This window comes from Bubalus kerabau, chromosome 3 (genome assembly GCF_029407905.1).
Source record: "Bubalus kerabau isolate K-KA32 ecotype Philippines breed swamp buffalo chromosome 3, PCC_UOA_SB_1v2, whole genome shotgun sequence".
In the NCBI taxonomy this organism is placed as follows: domain Eukaryota; kingdom Metazoa; phylum Chordata; class Mammalia; order Artiodactyla; family Bovidae; genus Bubalus; species Bubalus kerabau.
In genome coordinates this window covers 97,152,325-97,170,197 of record NC_073626.1, presented here as the reverse complement: position 1 = coordinate 97,170,197, position 17,873 = coordinate 97,152,325, and the positions used below count along the sequence as shown (strand labels likewise).

Genomic DNA, 17,873 nt, shown 5'->3' with positions numbered 1-17,873 from the left:
TTACCTTCAGAATGTCTTTTATTATCTTTTTTTCATCATGATAACGTGCTTTAAGATCCTCAACATAAAACTTGAAAAGGTCAAGTGCAGTTGATCCTAATGAAAAAACTAAAGAAGTCAAAAGCTAGCTCTAATCAAAGAGCTGCAATTACTTTTTTGTTTATAAAACAAAAGAAAGCACACCCCATGCCCCAAACACAACCACCCTTCCCTGTGGCCCGTTTCAACTATCATAACTACAATTTAGGAAGAAGAAGAATCTCACCCGGCTGACCAAGCATATTAGTGAATCTAATGTCAGAACTAATTGTTGGATACAATTCCATCCAAGATGACATAGAATGCAGTTGTCCATGTTCATGCAGTTCATCTAAAAATATCTGGGGAAAGGGACAACAACAACAAACTCATTACATATTCAAAAGCCATATTTAAGGACTTTGGAAATATTGGTATAACATGAATAAAAATATATGTTAAAAACAGCAATACATAAAAACTCTTCCACCAGTGTTATCACAAATGTGTTTAAGTGCAACTGATACTTGCTCTGTGATGAAAGTAAAATCTGCTTTTACATAAAGAAACTATTTTGGACTTCAGACAAAAGGTGTGCATTACTTTTACAGACTTCAGTTTATGTGCCCCTTTAAGACAGACCATCATTTCCAGTTTATAAATATGTATACAAATAAATTCAAAGCACTGTTTATTATTACAAATAATGAGGCTAAAGAAGGTACATGCACTTTTACTGTAAACGTACTTTTTGTTTTTAAACATAACACCTAATGTGTTCTGGAAGATTTATTTTTTATTTAATTTTCTTTTCTAAGAGGAAGATATATAATTTTACTAAAGCAATACATAGAGTTTAGGGAACTAGAACTTAACCTCCATGTCTGATTTTAAAACCTATTTCTTTTTTTCCATATTACTGTTATAACAAACATAAATTTTTATAGCCTCACTTTATTATTATTATTTTTACTATTTGCTTACTTTCAGGGCAACATATTGACTTCAATAGTCTGCAATTTTCACATTTTCTGCTTCCTGAAATCCTTATAGAGTTTATTTAATGCTATAAATGTCCCTAAACTATGGTACAAATTCTGTTCCTAAAATTCCTATACCTGCACTGTTCCAATACCACAGTCGCTGGTCAAACGCAGGTGCTAAGTATCATGAAATATGACTCTGAACTGAGATGTGCCAGCAGTATACAACACACAATGATTCTGAAGGTTTATTACCAAAATAAATATTGGTTGCATGTTAAAATGAAAATATTTTAGGTATACTGGGTGAAATAAGAGGTTACTAAAATTAGTATTAGTTAAATTAATAAGAAATTACAATCATATATGTGGCATACAAATTTTTATTGAATAGCACTGCCCTGAATGATACCAGACATATAGCCCCACTTCTCTCCAAATGGGAATAAGAATGTCGATTCAGTCTCTATATCCAAAATTCTTTCTCAAACTTAAAATTTCTATCCTTTCATCCTTACCCTTCAACATAAATGGGAGCTTAACAACACCGCTGCTATATGATCACTTAGTGATCACACTTCTCCCTCTGTGGAATCCTTAAAATAGCTTGGAAACCATCTTCAAAGATGCTCTCTAGGATCTAAAGAATCTACTCTATCATATCTGCTTTGCTAGTATTTCTGTTTTACTTCTTGGCTGTGAAGATCAGATAAGTAATAGCATTTTGACACTGAATCTACTTCAGTAATGGCAACTCATCCCAGTGTTCTTGCCTGGGAAATATGATGGAGAGAGAAGCCTGGTGGGCTACAGTCCACAGGGTTGAAAGTCAGACATGACTCAGAAACTAAACTACTACCACCACCACTGTTTCAAGAGCCAATCTAACTTGAGTGATAATTAGAAATCACTTGAGGTTCCTTTTAAAATATGAATTAAAATAAAGATACTTATAATTTACTTTTTAAAGATCACCAGATAACTTTGATGTGAATTCAGGTTTGAAAACCATTACGCTAAAATTGTACGGCTTTTACTCTCTTTTATTGGGTTGGCCAAAAAGTTTCTTCAGGTCTCTCCTAAGATACTATGAAAAACCCAAACAAACTTTGTGGCTAACCCCGTATTTACTAACCCATCTTGGGAAGGATGGGGACAAGATGAAAAGCAAGCTGCTTCAAAGATGGCTGAGGCTGGTTTTCAGGAAGAAGGAAATCTGAAAATTGCAGAGTATTGAAGTCAGTATGTTTCCCTGAAAGTAGGCAAATAGTAAAAATAATAATAAAGTGTGCCTTTAAAAATTTATGTTTAAGTTATAATAGTAATATGGAAAAAAAGAACAGGTTTTAAAATCAGACATGGGGGTTAAGTCCTAGTTCTCCAAACTCTGAATGTATTGCTTTAGTAAAATTATGTATCTTCCTCTTAGAAAATTAAATAAAAAAATAAATCCTCCAGAACACATTAGGCCTTATGTTTAGAGAAGGCGGCTCCCAACGCTGGCACTAATGACTTCTTGGAGCTCATAAACTTTTCGGGGGCACAATGCAGGATGGGAATCCTGTACATTGGGAGATGTTTATCAATACCTCTGGCCTCTATCCAATTAGATGCTAGTAGTAACTTCTCCCCAGATCATGACCATCAACAAAACGACTAGTTCAACACCACTCACTACCTCAGTCCAACTCAATAATCTCTTTTCCCTCATCTCCTTCCTTCTTTTTGGTCTCCTTATATATTGTCCATGATATAACTACTCATATATACTTGAATAAACCTTCAAAGATTTTACTTAGTAACAGAATACGTCCATCTTTTAATTCTTTCTTCATTCCTTCCATCTTGACTGGTCTCTCTTACCAAAGAAAAGCTAGTCTTAAACCCTGAACTATCTAATCAAAACATCAGTCTAATTTTGCCTCTACCTTTAATCTGGGCTTAAGCCTAAAATATTTAATCTGATTCGTAAGCTTAAAATATAGCTTTGTATCACATTAGTATGTGTCTGGCATGGTTTCTGATTACTATTGATATAATTGGACAGAGGAGCCTGGCAGGCTACAGTCCTTGGGGGGACATGACTTGGTGACTGAACACAACAAGCACACATGCAGGCAAAAGCATGTTCTATTGGTTCTGTGACAGACATTCAGCTCAGTAATCTTCCTCTGCTGCTCTACCTCCTTTAAAAGGTCTATGTACAACTTGAAAGAGACCTACTGAATCAATTTCTGAGGGTGAGGCTCAACAACCCCTGGTTTTAACAATATTCCAAATGATCCTTTGGGAAACTACTAAAAGAAAACCATCAAGAGAAGTAAACGTTACATTCTTATGGAATGAAGACTGCAATAATGCTATTGGCTGTGGCATTTAAGGTGACTGGTGATCTTTGGCACCATGAGGAGTTGCACTTATCCTAATACAGGATTTAATGAAAGAGAACCAGTAATTAAAACATGACATAGATTCAAAATAAGGCTATACAGAGAACCTGTAATTTTAGCTCCTCTGTATAGTGTTTAAGAATTATGCTGCTACTGCTAAGTCACTTCAGTCGTGTCTGACTCTGTGTGACCCCACAGACAACAGCCCACCAGGTTCCCCCGTCCCTGGGATTCTCCATCCTCAAAAGCATACCACAGCATTTCCTACAGTTCTTTAAAGAACTAAAAATGAATAAGTACTAATGACTCATCACACATTTTATTTTCAGTCCTCCCTTATGCTACTGATTCCTCTTTCTTGAGTGAAACCATACCTATCAGTGTTCACTTTAAATACCAAATCTGCTATAGCCTTCTGTGTTCCTCTTGCCTGGTATGGCTACTCTCCTTAAGTGGATTCACAACTAACTGTATAATTTAAGAATTAAATGTCTATGGATCCTCTGCAAAGCCCAAGTTAATGATCTGAGACCAGGATTCTCAAAATTGCTTATATCACTGTTAAAGGTCATTAACCATATTACAAAATTAAGCTGAAAAACAGAACTTTTAAAATTACCTGAAAAGATTCTCTATTTTTACGCTGTCGTCTCCTTTCACGAAGCAAACTCTTTTGTTTTTCTTCTTCCTCTTCCTTTTCTAAAGCTCGAATGTGTTCCTCAAAGCAAATTAATGCATCTTCTTTATCCATATCTAGAATTTTTATCAGTTATAAAAAATTAAAACAAATATCAGTAAAGAAAGAGGTTTATTTGCATTAACTTTGCATTATTTGCATTAACTCCCTACAAAGTTCAAATTCACTTATTGTATACTCAAATATAACTTTTAATTATCTAAATAGGAAATGTTTATGGAAAACTTTTTATTTATATAATTATTTCTTGATCTTTTATTTATTTCTTTATGGCCATGTGCACAGCTTTCAGGATCTTAGTTCTGAGAAATGAAGTATTTCTGGCCATATTAGTAAACAAGGATTTAACAGTCATCAGCAATTGCACCCTCCAAATGGGCCCTAAGGGCACTCAGGAAAGAGAAGAGTATCTGCAATCTGGCAGCCATGAGGCTGCAACCACTCCCTAAACTGAGTCCCATGGAAGCTCAGGATGTGGGATAAAAACACAGGATACTGGCCCCAGAAAGCTGAGATGCACATTAAAGGAAGATTTCAGTGAGCCCAGACTCTTGTACCTTCCCAAGCATAGAAGAGTGCTAAACTCCTAAATCCTTGCAGTATCTGTCTTCCTTTAATTAACAATCATTTTCTGACTTTCAGACTACCTGCTCTTGTTATAAAACTTCTCTATATCCTGGCTCCTCCTCTCGCCTCCTCAGAGCAGTCTTCTCATGGTTATTTGAGATGCCCAAGTCAACTGGGCTTGAAATCCTAAAAATTTCCACCAAATAAACATAACTCTCAACTTCTAGGTGGTCACTATTTTTTAAGTCTACAGCTCCCTGATTCAGGGATCATGCCCACGCCCTCTGCAGTGTAAGAGCCGAGTCCTAACCACTTAACTGTCAGGGAATTTCCACATGGAAAATTTCCAAAAGACTTCATTAAAACATACTCTGAATTCAAGGATGAAACCAAGACAATACATACAACACAAATAATGAAAATAGAATTGTGATAAATTGGTTAGCAATATCAGAATTACCCAAAGAGCTTTTCAAGTATAAAATTCTATGCCTTCCCTCAAACCTACTAAAGTATGGTATTCAAAAGGGTAATCAAGAAAGCTGTAATTTAATAAGCAACTAGGTAGGTCAAAAATAAGACAGAACTTAGGGAAGCTTACTATAAGATAATGCTAATACATTTTTTTTTTGCCTTTTGCGAATCTCTATAAAGCCATTACCTCAAGAGCACAGCATGATAAATCTGATCACTAATTTAGTTCCCATTAAACCACAAATAAATAGCAAGGCAAAATTTCAGGTTTGACCTAATAAATATATTTCAGTTATACTTGATAAAGCTAACTTTAGATTTTGGGGAAAATATTTTGTATTGAATCACAAAACTCAGAAAGAAATATCCTATCTGGAAACAAAACAACTTTTCAGGAATGGACAAACAATTATGCAAAATTCAGTTAGTGATCTCATTAAAAAAAAAAAAAAGTGACCAATTTCCCCTGCTAGCTGCTGCTGCTGCTGTCACTTTAGTCGTGTCCGACTCTGTGTGACCCCATAGACAGCAGCCCACCAGGCTCCCCCGTCCCTGGGATTCTCCAGGCAAGAACACTGGAGGCAGTTGCCATTTCCTTCTCCAATGCATTAAAGTGAAAAGTGAAAGTGAAGTTGCTCAGTCATGTCCGATTCTTAGCGACCCCATGGACCGCAGCCCACCAAGCTCCATCCCTGCTAAACAACTGTTTTAAAACTATTCCTTCCACTTAGTTGTAACTCTTACTCTGTAATTCCTCATCTTCTGCAAAAGTTGGATTATCCATCAGATACTGCTGGGCTTCAGACCAAGTAGTAGAATATGTCACATTAGCCATGTTGTCAAGTATGTTTTTTAAGGCTTCCCAATTCCTCTTTCGCAACTGCTTTGCTTGCTCCTAAAAAATATGAATGTACGTTTTAACGTTCAAATAAAGCATAATGTATGAAATGCAATCAATGAAGGTTTCTTCACATTCTGATGTCCAAATTTCAAATGCTATCCATTTGCTTTAAATATCAACACTCTTTACCTTTTCAGTACTCTTGCCTAACTGCTTCCCTCTTACCTTCAATTTGTTTAACTTCTCTTCTAAGACTAACCTGGAACTCCCTCTCCGCCTCACAAAATCTCTCTTCCCACAACTATGTATTGTAGATACTGTCCAAACAAAAGTTACTGCAGACAAATCACACAACAGGTAAACGATAATGTGTTCAACCACTTTCAGTGATGTTCAAATTTTTGTTAATACTTACATTTCTATAAGTCTCCTGGAAGACTGGATAACATATAACTTAGTAAATAATAAAATAGACACGAGCAAAACTAAATGTATTTGCAGGACAGTATTTCAAAAACACTACTCTACAAATACATTTTAATACAAATACAATTTTAACAATTACACATTACTGCTGTTCTTTTAAAATAATCATAAATTAATGCCTTGTAAGGAAAAATACTAAGTATTTTCTAAACTCAAACAAGCTAAAAAAAAAAAAAAAAGCATTTTCTAAGTGGGCATAAGACAGGCAATTAATAACAATCTAGGTATTAGCTACTTCAGTAGTTGTGGCAAAGACTTAGTTGCCCTGTGGCATGTGCAATGTTCCCTGACAGGCACTGAATGCATGTCCCCTGCATTGGCTGGTGGATTCTTAACCACTGGACCACCAGGAAAATCCAAGAGCTATCTATTTTTTAACTTAACTTTTAATAAACAGATCTACAGCACCATATATAGTAGATAAACCAACAAGAATGGACATGTTATAAAGTAACTCCTAAACAAGAAACATGTTGTTTAATCTATAAATACTGTTAACAGTGAATAATACCTTTTCTTTTTTTGAAAGAAAGAATAAAACATCTTCATAGATTTCAAGACGATCACGTTCTGATATTGCATTCCAGACTTCCATCTCTCCAAACATTTGCTCTGCTTTTCTGTTTGTTAAAAAGACGAAATGTTTCTGCATTATACTATAAAAAGTAATTTTAAACCATTTAAATTTTATTCTAAATTTAAAACCACCAGATGAACACTCTTCCACTCTTAAGTTCATAATGGTATTATAAAGGAAAACTTTTTGGTAATTAAGAAAAACAAGACAGGTTAAGTCTTGATTTCTCCTTAGAGACAGAGGGGATAATTGAGCAATGTTCTGCAGTTAGGACTACCTCTATTTCTTAAGGCAGCTACAGAGACTAACAAACCACCCATGGAACTAAATTACAGACTTCGACAAACTCTAAGAAATTTAGTTAACAGATAAAATAAGACTACTTAAAGAAATGAAGAGTTCTTCAATAAGGCTTTTCCAGAAGAGTGAGTAAAATAAGAAAAATATACAGAAAATGAACTCAGTACCTCATTGCAAAGATGTTAATACTGAATTACTCACAATCTTAAATAATAAAGCACTCAAAAATGAAGAATGCTACATAAATGTAAATTTTCAAAAATGCTACACGTAATAAAAATGGCCCATTTCTATTCCACAAATACAAAAATAATTGAACTCTTATATCAAGGAGAAAGGAGTCAACATTTCATTATTAAATAGAAGTCTCCTTTTCTGTTGTAGTCCCTAATTAATAACGAAGTCCTATAAATTCAACATTTAGCTATTGATTTTTTATTTTATGAAACTACCACACTCACAATCACTTAAGCTTTATTTAATGAGCATCTACTGTGATTAGTTACTGTACCTAGCAAAAAGTCTAACATGGAAACAGTACAGTAAACATACAACATAATCAGCAAAAATCTTACTTGTATCTAGTTGTGGAAGTCATTTTCTCATGATTCTCAAGAAAACGCTGAAAGGATTCCTTAGCCTCTTTGTATTTGGATCTTGCTTCTTCTTTTTCTTCTTTCTCTGTTTGGACTTTATAAGCATTAAAGGCCTGCTTTTTTTCACTCAACTTTGCTAAAGCACTAAACAAAAAAAAATCATGTAAGAGTAAATGAATATGATCAAATGTTAGTGTCTTGAAAAAATAATTTCATTCACAAATTAAGAAAATTTCAGTAAGTTACTGAACAGAAAATAATTTCTCCTTTAAAAATTAATTTTACTATCTATAAAAGGGTGCCCACATTGTGTGACAAACCTTTTTAACTTTTGGTTCTTATCAGACATAAGGCAACTCTATTATTGGTATCCAAAATAACAAGAAGATCAATGGGAATAAAAATTTACATTATTTGACACAATTTAAATTCTCTAGGCTTGCTTTGCTCCAAGTAAACAAAAAACCAAAGTATTACCTATATCGTGGATCATTAATGATCATTTTCATAGCTTGCTCCCATGAAGCATTAGATGGTACACGCTGAAAATCATTTAATGAAAAGTTAAAATTTCACACAAAACAATACTCACTGCAAACATCAAGCACTTCCCTTTACAGGAGTTTTAAAAAAGGTCTAAAAAATAATTTGACACAAGGCAAATGTGTGTAACTGTCTATAGATTAAAAAGAAAACTTAAAACTGAAATTTAAACAGACCATTAATTTAAACAGGATATTAATACTTTCTTAAGACTACTATTAGAAGACAGAAAACTTTTATGAATAAAAGCTTTAAAGACTGAAGTGGAATGTGCTATATAGTACCTTATATATTTTTTTGGTTGGAAGTTTTAAAAAAAAAGTTAAAAAATTTAGTCCATTCTCAGTCAAAGCTATTTACAAGATTAGTATTTTTAATAAAAGCATCAAGGTACTAACTGCATTAAAGGATAATTTCATTTACTAGATACTATATATCATATAAAAATCTACAATATAAATACCTTTTCTTTTAATAATTCTTTAAATGCTTGCTTTGCCTCCTCTTTCGTATTCCAAGTATATGTTTTTTTTGCTGGTTGGCTTTCTTCCTCTTCTTTTTTGGGAGTAAAACTAAAGAAAGATTTATACATGGTATTTATAATTTAAATAAACATTTGCTTTACTTCGGAAAATAATGTTTTAATTACTCTTTGATGTTTAGGTAAAATTTGACAATTTTAGAATAAACTCATCTGTAAGAGACACAAATACTAGTATATATTTAATGGAACACAAATACTAGTATATATTTTCTCTAACATTGTTATTAAGACCTTGCACAAAGGCCAAAATAAACATTTATATTATAACACTATTTTCACTACTCCACAAGTTTATACTTTCTAATGGCTTATAAAACTTAATGCTCTCATTTTTGTGTCTTAGTAATAGGCTTTGGGCAAGCGTGCATAAAATAAGATGGAGAGATCAATCTAAATAGAGGTTGGCAAACTATGACCCCTGAGGCCAAATCCAGCCTGCTGCCAATTTCTGTAAATACAGCTTTATCAGAACATGACCCTGCTCAAGAGTTTGCATATTGATTATGGCTGATTGGGTACTGCCTCAGCAGAACTGAGTCATTTTGACACACTATATGACCCACAAAACCAAGTATTACTCTTTGAAGGTTTATGAAAAAGTCTGCCAAACAGTGATCTCAAACAGAAAAGAATTACCCAAGAATTATGAACTCTACTTGGTTGAGCCATCTTTACGAGAAGTTGTACAAACATTTCTTCCTTTACAGAAGATAATGCTGGGGAAAAAACACACCAGAAAAACAAAAACAAAAACAAAAAAAAAACACCTCAATCCCCCATAGTTAAGCTGAACGTATAGGGGAAGATTATGGAGTATACACTAACAAAAAATATAGGTAACTCACACCCTCTGAATCACACCCGAAATACAATTAACTCATCCCAATATTAGTTTGGAATACTTAAAATTATCAAAAATATTGGAAACAACATGGCCAAAAATTACCAGCTGTAAAATGATCTATGAGTAATTGAAATCAAGTTTAATGACTCAAGCACTGTAAGGAAACAGAAAAAAGGAAGCAGAAAACAACTGATTGTTAAAAATGTGAAAAATTACTGTGAAAAAATAGGATAAGTACAAAAAGATGTAAAAGAATATTACTCTAAAAGGCCTAAATGTCTATGTCTACTAGTAGGAGATTACTTAATGTTCATATAAATGTCTGTCATCATTCAACATGATGGGATATGGATCTCTAATGATGTGGATGCCTCTGATATATTTTAAAAATTAAAAATATGCATATATTTTAAATGCATAGAAAAAAGGCAGAAAGAATAAAAATCTTAACTTTTTTATGCCTTCAAATATACTATACAGATATCTTTTTGAAGCTTCTAAACATAAGAAAAAAATTTACAAAGCTATTTTCACTTTGGAAAATGCACATTAAAAATTAAAGTTTATAAAAAGAGGAAGGGAGATGAAAGCAATATACTTAAATATTAAGATGGGTGATCATGTTTGGATCTTGATATCATGGCTAATACTTTACATGTGGGTAACTTTCAAGTCAAGAAGCATAGCTCAAGGTTACTTTTTATAGCTATAGAAAGCACAGCCATATGAAATGAGAAACTGTAAACTTAGAGATGCAGCTCTCTGGCTTTATTAAAAAGCTGTACCAATTTAATCCTATTAACAGTTTTCCTATACATTGTTAAATGTTATCTTGATTTTTCCATATTTGTTCAGTATCAACTTATAGCAACTTCCCTGCAGTGCTGTGCTAAGCCATAACTCAGACTTAAACAGACTCACCCCATCACCAGCACTGCTTTCTAAGCTTAAGTGGAATAGTCTTGCAACACTTTGAGAGCATGATCCCACAAAAGTAATTCTCAAAAACTGTTATCTAAAGGTGTATGTTTTGATTCTCAATTTTTAAACACTTATTGGCCATTGACTAAATCAGCAATTTCTTGTATCAATGATGTCTGTGACTGATTTGCAGAAAACAAGTTACTAGACTTACTCAGCTACAGTTTCCTGCTTAGATGTTTCTTCTCCAGTATTACTAGACACTTCACTTTGATCCTGAACAGAAGGGGTACTAGTAAGTTGTGCTTGTTCTTCAGTAGAAATTGTTACTGTATTTTCATTATCTACAACAGTAGCAACAATCGAAGTAACCTCAGGCTCAGGAACAACTGGAACAGTTCCACTGACAGTACTAGAGGCAGAAGTGGAAGCACTGGCATTGGCTGCAGCAGCAGCTGCTGCTGCTGCGGCTGCTGCTGCAACAACAGCAGCTGCTGCTTCTGCAGCAGCCATGGTGCTCATTGTGGTTGGAATTTCTGTTGTAGGAACTGGGGCTGCTGATGTTGTGGTGCACTCTTCTTGTTTACTATATATTTAAAAAAGAGAAAACTGGTCAGTTCAATACAAACAATTGCAAACACAAATAAAGTCTGTTTAAAATTATTATAAAATCAAATGAATAAGAGAAACTAAAGGGGAAAAGGGCAGTATTGCCAAACTATTAAGCCATCTAAAAAGATTAAAACCACAGTATGAAACAGAATTACTTTTATTTGGCAAACATTTGTGATAACATATAATGCACTGATGCAACAATCTGCATTTCCAAAACCAATAATCATTTTCATTTACAAATGTCCTATCAGATTGTATTATGCCTTAAAACTCAATTTATATTGTAAATTTCTTTAAATTTTATTTCACCCACTGAAAGGAAAATCTGGGTAAAGCAAGAGATAGATAAAATATTTCATCTGTTCTCAAATTAACCAAAATCAAATTTTGGACATTTCTGTAATGGTCTTAATTTGGTAAGGATGTAGTCCAAATTCAAATAACTATCTAGGAGCATCATGTGTGTACCTTGAGTAAATCTCTTCCCCTATCCGAAATCCTCCAAAGATATCAAACTATCAGGCCTACCATGTTAAATACTATTTATACAGACAATTATAACAAGGATGTTACAGGAGGATGCTATAAATTTATAAATATGTACTGATGTCCAAAATTGCTTACCTGCTTTCTTCAGCTTTGATCATTGCTTTTAAAGAGAAAAAAAGAAAAGTTATAAACACTACATAGTTTTTAAATACAATCACTGAAAACAACTTTAAAAGGAGATTAAAAGTTCCATACAGTAAGATTTAATTTACCAGCCTTAAAAAAAAACAACACAACACTACATTTACAGTGCGAGTGCTCTATAAATTCCAGGACAGAAATTAAAGAATAAAAACAAATTTTAAATAACAGCAGGTTTAGGAGATCTTCCTCCCACAATGCTACCTTCTCAAAGGCTGCTGGCTACTGCAGAAACACCCTCAAAGTATCTGCGTACTTCTGGAATAAAATAACATTTTCCTCAGGGATAAAACCATTTGCTTTTCTTTAAGATACTAAATTCAAAATGGGATTGAATGTATGTTATGAAATTCCAGCACATATATACTAGCATTGACAGGTAGATAGATAGTTATGCACACCAACTATTTGTAGTAGGGTTATATCAGAAATGAGCTTGATGTTCCTTACATGAATGAAGTGGGAATCTACCTATCTACAATAGTATTATTAGCCAATGCTAGTACAGAAGTATAAATTGAGCTTTAAAGATCTTCACTCAGTATTTCAGATTTCAATCTAGTTAAAAGTAAATTTTTCTTTACAGGTAACACAGATATCTCATTTATTCACAGTATTAGGGAATGAGGTGCTCCATGTAAATGAGAATATAAGCTTAACTCCATGAAAGTTTTTGAAACTTGTCCCCTTTTAAAGGAAATGTGTTTAGAATGGCTGACAAAACACACTAAAGGTGTTATCACTACTAATTAAATTCTTCAGATAAAATGATCATCCAAGCGAATGAGGTGACACAGGGAAAAGTTAAACAGACAAAGATCACAGTGCCTTTAAGAAATGCTTATTCTCTTTCCTGTCAGATGTCATCTTATGTTTCAAACAGTCCCATTCTCCTACAATTTGTTTTTTCTAACCGGATATAGATTATGACACCAGATTGTATTAGAAGTCAGAGTAAAAAATAAATTCTCAATTCCTACCCATAATCTATTTTAAGTCCTAGGTTTTAATATTAGGTAATATTCATAGATTTGCAGGAATGTTCTGAATAGTTGAGGATGCTAGAATATTCTCCTTCTGTGAGGCATGGCATTTTAATTTAATTCTTCCATAATAAACATAAAGGCTATTTTGCAATGCTGTGCTAAAATAAAATCAGCATTAAATGCAGAGTCTGACAATATGTTAACAAAATTTAAACTGATAAAAGAGTTCAAGGTTCTCTATCTGCTAAATGAGTTAAGTCACATATTCCATGTATGCACCAACACTCTCAGCTGTCTTTAGAAATATTGTATATGATGTCTTTGTTCAATTATCGAATGACGCTTTTTTTTGTCCAAGTACGTTAAAAACTACAAGCTCATTTATAATATAACCCTTAAATGAAAGGAATTTTTTGAATTAGAAATTTCTCACTGCAGATTTATCCAATTATGGTTAGTGAACATTAGTGACATACTCTAAAAATGTTAAATAATGACAGAAAATGAATTATCAAAGCAGCTCACCATGCAGGTTTGATTTTGTAATAAGACTTCCAGCAACAATGGTATTCTGGTATCCTAGTTTCAGTGGAATCAAATCAAATAAAAATCTATTTAAAATCTATAGAACTGAGATCTAGAGCAACAAGAAAATAAGAGCCCATAAAACTGTTACATCATTTAAAACGTTCTAATCACTTAATTTAAAAAAATAAGGCCTTTGATTGAACAATCCTATTTATGAAGGACTGTGAATAACACACACATATAAAAAGGAACATTAAAAATTATTTTTCCCTGTTTTACCTTCAAGGTCTTCAAGTTCTTTAGGTTTGGCCCAGCGAGATTCTTTTGTTTGAGAATTGTAATAATAAGGCTTTCCAGAGTCAGACTTGTACTCCTTCCAAGGGCATTTAGATAAAAGTTGCTAAAGTGAAAAAAATAAAAAATAAAAAAAACTTCAGATAGCAGTAATAGATTTAGTCTGTTTTCATCATTTACATCACTGATTTTACTAGGTATTATCAACCCATACAATTCTAAACCTTGCAAGATGGTGACAATATAAACAACCACTGCAGGATACTTACTAAATAAGAGATGTTAAGTTATTTGGATGTACTATGTTTGTCTAAGATAATGTACCTATTAAGGGGCAAAAACAAGATTCAAAACCAGGTCTATCTGATTTTCAAATCCAGATTTGAATGCTCTTGCCATTTACAACTCACCACAGGTAATAATTACCATCCATTTTCCACAAATACTAATACAAATAGGAAAAACAAAATTTAAGAGAAAGCAAAATCTGATTTAGTCATGTTTAGATTTCAGTTTCACAAACAATTTATCACAAACCTATGTGACTACATCATGTAAGGAAGCAGTTTAAATAATACTTAAAATCCAACACACAGAACCTGTTATGGTGGTGGGATGAGAATTCTATTGAAAACAAATCTAATCAGTGTCTGGGGCAAATATCTATGGGATAAATAAAAATTTTATTATCTGCCAAATTCCCTTCCCAAATATTGCTATACTATCATTACTGTGGTGGCCTGAAAAACACTTTTTACCTCTTCAAATTCTTAATTAAGAACGGGGGGGGGGGGGGGGGGGGGGGGGGAGATGCCAACTAGGAAAAACTTTCAAATACAGCTCTGAAATGCCAGATCAACTCTCACTTAGAACACCAGAGTTCCTAATTAAACCAAATGGAACACTGCTTACCCAGTTTATTCCTTCAATCTTACTTTCATATTTGTATAGTTTACAACATAAAATGAAATAATACATACTCAGGTGGGGGTTGTATTTTTCACAGACATAATTTCCCATTCTAAAAGATGGAAGTATGCTAATTTAACTTCATCTCCATGACACTAGCTTCATTGGAAAAACATAAGCACCCAGAAGAAGACATCTGAAATCACTCAGGTTTGATATAAAGAGGAAAATAAAGACCAAGTGGAGAGAGAGTAATTTCTTCCTTCCAATTTAGTCTTTAAGTCACTTTTCTTTTAATTGATAACCACCTGACAAAGGTTCCTGGGCAGGGGTAAAAATCAGTTAAAAAAAAAAAACAAAAAAAAAAAACTGGTTTGCTCACAGAAAGGAATGAATTTTGTCTTTTTTCTTACTGGTGTGACTGTACAAACCCTTTTCTCCTCTGAATGCCTTTGTAGTATCCTTTTCTGATATAAGTGGTACTATTCCTCATGTATGGATGTGAGAGTTGGACTGTGAAGAAAGCTGAGCGCCAAAGAATTGATGCTTTTGAACTGTGGTATTGGAAAAGACTCTTGAGAGTCCCTAGGACTGCAAGGAGATCCAACCAGTTCATCCAAAAGGAGATCAGTCCTGGGTGTTCACTGGAAGGACTGATGCTGAAGCTGAAACTCCAATACTTTGGCCACCTCATGTGAAGAGTTGACTCATTGGAAAAGACTCTGATGCTGGGAGAGATTGGGGGCAGGAGGAGAAGGGGACGACAGAGGATGAGATGGCTGGATGGCATCACTGACCCGATGGACGTGAGTCTCAGTGAACTCCGGGAGTTGAATAGGGAGGCCTGGCGTGCTGCGTGCTGCGATTCATGGGGTCACAAAGAGTTGGACATGACTGAGCGACTGAAGTGAACTGAACTGATTCTTTGGAAAGCCAAATACATACCAAAACCCTTAAAATAAAAAAAGAAAAGGCAAGAAAACTGTTTAATCTCTCTAACAAACTTTTACCTCAGCAGGAGTTTTAAGATCATCTGGTTTCTCCCAAGTAGACTGTTTTGTTTCAGTATTGTAGTAGTAGGTCCTTCCATCAGGTGATTTATGTTCAGTCCACATTGATTTCTAACGAAAAATATTAATACAAAGATTCAAATTATGTAACAGTGACAATGACAGTAAACATGAATGTTATTAGTTTCAAAGTAATATATGAAGAAATTAAAAGTATAAAATGGGCATACTTTTGAATAACTGATCAACGTAAGTACGGAGGTAACTGAAAATAGAATATTTTATAAGTACTTCAAAAACAGCATGGATCAGTTCAGGTTTTAGGATCTCTATTCTACAGTCTCAAAATTATAAGGCTACAACTGCTTATATAACTACTACACGTAAGACAATCTTTCAGCAACACAATTCTACACCTTGTGGATAAAAGAGAATATGTGAATGAGATGCTAATGCAGTACAAGAGGATTGACCATGAGCTCAACAACTCTAACATAAAGAATATTTACATCAAGTTGAACAAAGTTCTAAACTGACATGCAATAAAGATGCAGGAGTCCAATCTGGAAAGGATGCCTCTGGATGACAATCAGAATTTAATAATCGACAAGGTGAAATTTAACAGGGATTAAATGTGAATTCAAATGCCTCAAAACAAGATGAGAACGTTTTATAGAAACTACTTTGATACAGACTACATATTCACTAGTGGTAAGAACCTACTAAAAGGTGTTAGTAAGACTTCAAGTATCAATAGATGTGATACTTCACGGTTACAAGCTCTATAAGGTCACCATATAAACACATGCACGCTAACATAAAATAATAATAAAAGGGGTTGCAAAGAACTTTTGAGATGATAGATGTCTATATTCTTGGTGATAATTCCATGGATGTGTATTTATTCCCCAAATCATCCAGTTATACACATTTAGTATGTACAGTTTTTTATATGTCAATAATAATAGTGTTTTTTAAAAAGTAATTTTACAAAGAATCATGAATGCATGAATGAATTACTGGATGAGATCAAAGGTACTAAGCCCAATTCTGGGCATCAGATTTTTCAGATGGTAACAGACTAAAGTGTGCTTTAAAAAGGGTTATAAAAATGATCTATACTAAATGTCTTCAATCCTCTAAGAAAGAAAAGGTAAAATCACTGTCAAACTATCACAGTTTTTACCACTCAGATTTATGTTAAACTTTTTGAAAGGATTTATTCTTATTCATGGGCTTTCCACGTGGTGCAAGTGGTAAAGAACCTGCCTGCCAATGCAGGTTGTTAGATGTAAGAGACGCAGGTTCCGCTGGGTCGGGAAGATCCCTTGGAGGAGGGCATGGCAACCCACTCCAGTCTTTTTGCCAGGAGAATCTCATGGACAAAGGAGCCGGCAGGCTACAGTCCACAGGGCTGCACAGAATCAGACACAACTGAAGCGACCTTAAGACTTGGTTTCATCCCCTATCACTTTTGTGAATACATAAAAAGGAAAACAGGCAAATAAAATAGTCTATTTCTCAAAATTTACACTGAGGATGCTTACTGTAACTAAGTTGCTAATGTCTATTATATTTCTTCATAATATAATTCCCTGCTGAATACTAAGAATCTTCCTAGCAACGCAGCATTTCTTAAAAAACAAAACAAAATAAGCCATAAAATATCTGAAAACCATTGGTACTGGTTCTTAACTTTCTTCTTAACGATTAAAACTGCCCCCTATCTTCCCTTCCTTATCAACTTTATTGAGTAATGGAGCAGATCTGCCTTTGATTTCTGCTTTGGTAACGTGGCTAAACACATGATTTCATTGCTTTTCCTATTCTCTCACCATAACCACTTTATTCCTAGCTGATAAAAGAGTGTTGTGTCATTATTTTCATGTCATGATTTTCTTACAAACCACTGACAATCTTCTGATGTTGGTATTTTTGCTGTTCAATCATGCACAAGTAGGCTGGAGAACAGAGAGCATAGGACAACATGAATGGTAGAATGCATTCCAGTTTCAAATGTGTTAAATATTACAATACACTAACTAAAAACTAAATCAGGG

The 17,873-nt window shown here is 33.9% G+C and overlaps 1 protein-coding gene across 14 annotated transcripts in view; it reads right to left on the bottom strand.

The window, feature by feature from the left end:
- The window catches only part of PRPF40A (pre-mRNA processing factor 40 homolog A), a 58,956-nt gene that overhangs the window by 6,664 nt on the left and 34,419 nt on the right, over positions 1-17,873 (bottom strand). For 4 of the 14 annotated variants that reach the window (XM_055572563.1, XM_055572561.1, XM_055572569.1 and 1 more), the window contains 13 exons: positions 15,814-15,924; positions 13,880-14,000; positions 13,598-13,651; positions 12,021-12,045; positions 10,996-11,367; positions 8,936-9,044; positions 8,407-8,471; positions 7,909-8,073; positions 6,968-7,076; positions 5,874-6,024; positions 4,011-4,144; positions 266-380; positions 5-108 (listed from right to left, as the gene is read on the bottom strand). In XM_055572563.1, coding sequence (XP_055428538.1) covers positions 5-108; positions 266-380; positions 4,011-4,144; positions 5,874-6,024; positions 6,968-7,076; positions 7,909-8,073; positions 8,407-8,471; positions 8,936-9,044; positions 10,996-11,367; positions 12,021-12,045; positions 13,598-13,651; positions 13,880-14,000; positions 15,814-15,924 — 1,635 coding nt within the window. The remainder of the gene's footprint in view (positions 1-4; positions 109-265; positions 381-4,010; positions 4,145-5,873; positions 6,025-6,967; positions 7,077-7,908; positions 8,074-8,406; positions 8,472-8,935; positions 9,045-10,995; positions 11,368-12,020; positions 12,046-13,597; positions 13,652-13,879; positions 14,001-15,813; positions 15,925-17,873) is intronic. The other 10 variants (XM_055572562.1, XM_055572553.1, XM_055572554.1 and 7 more) reach the window with 7 other exon arrangements.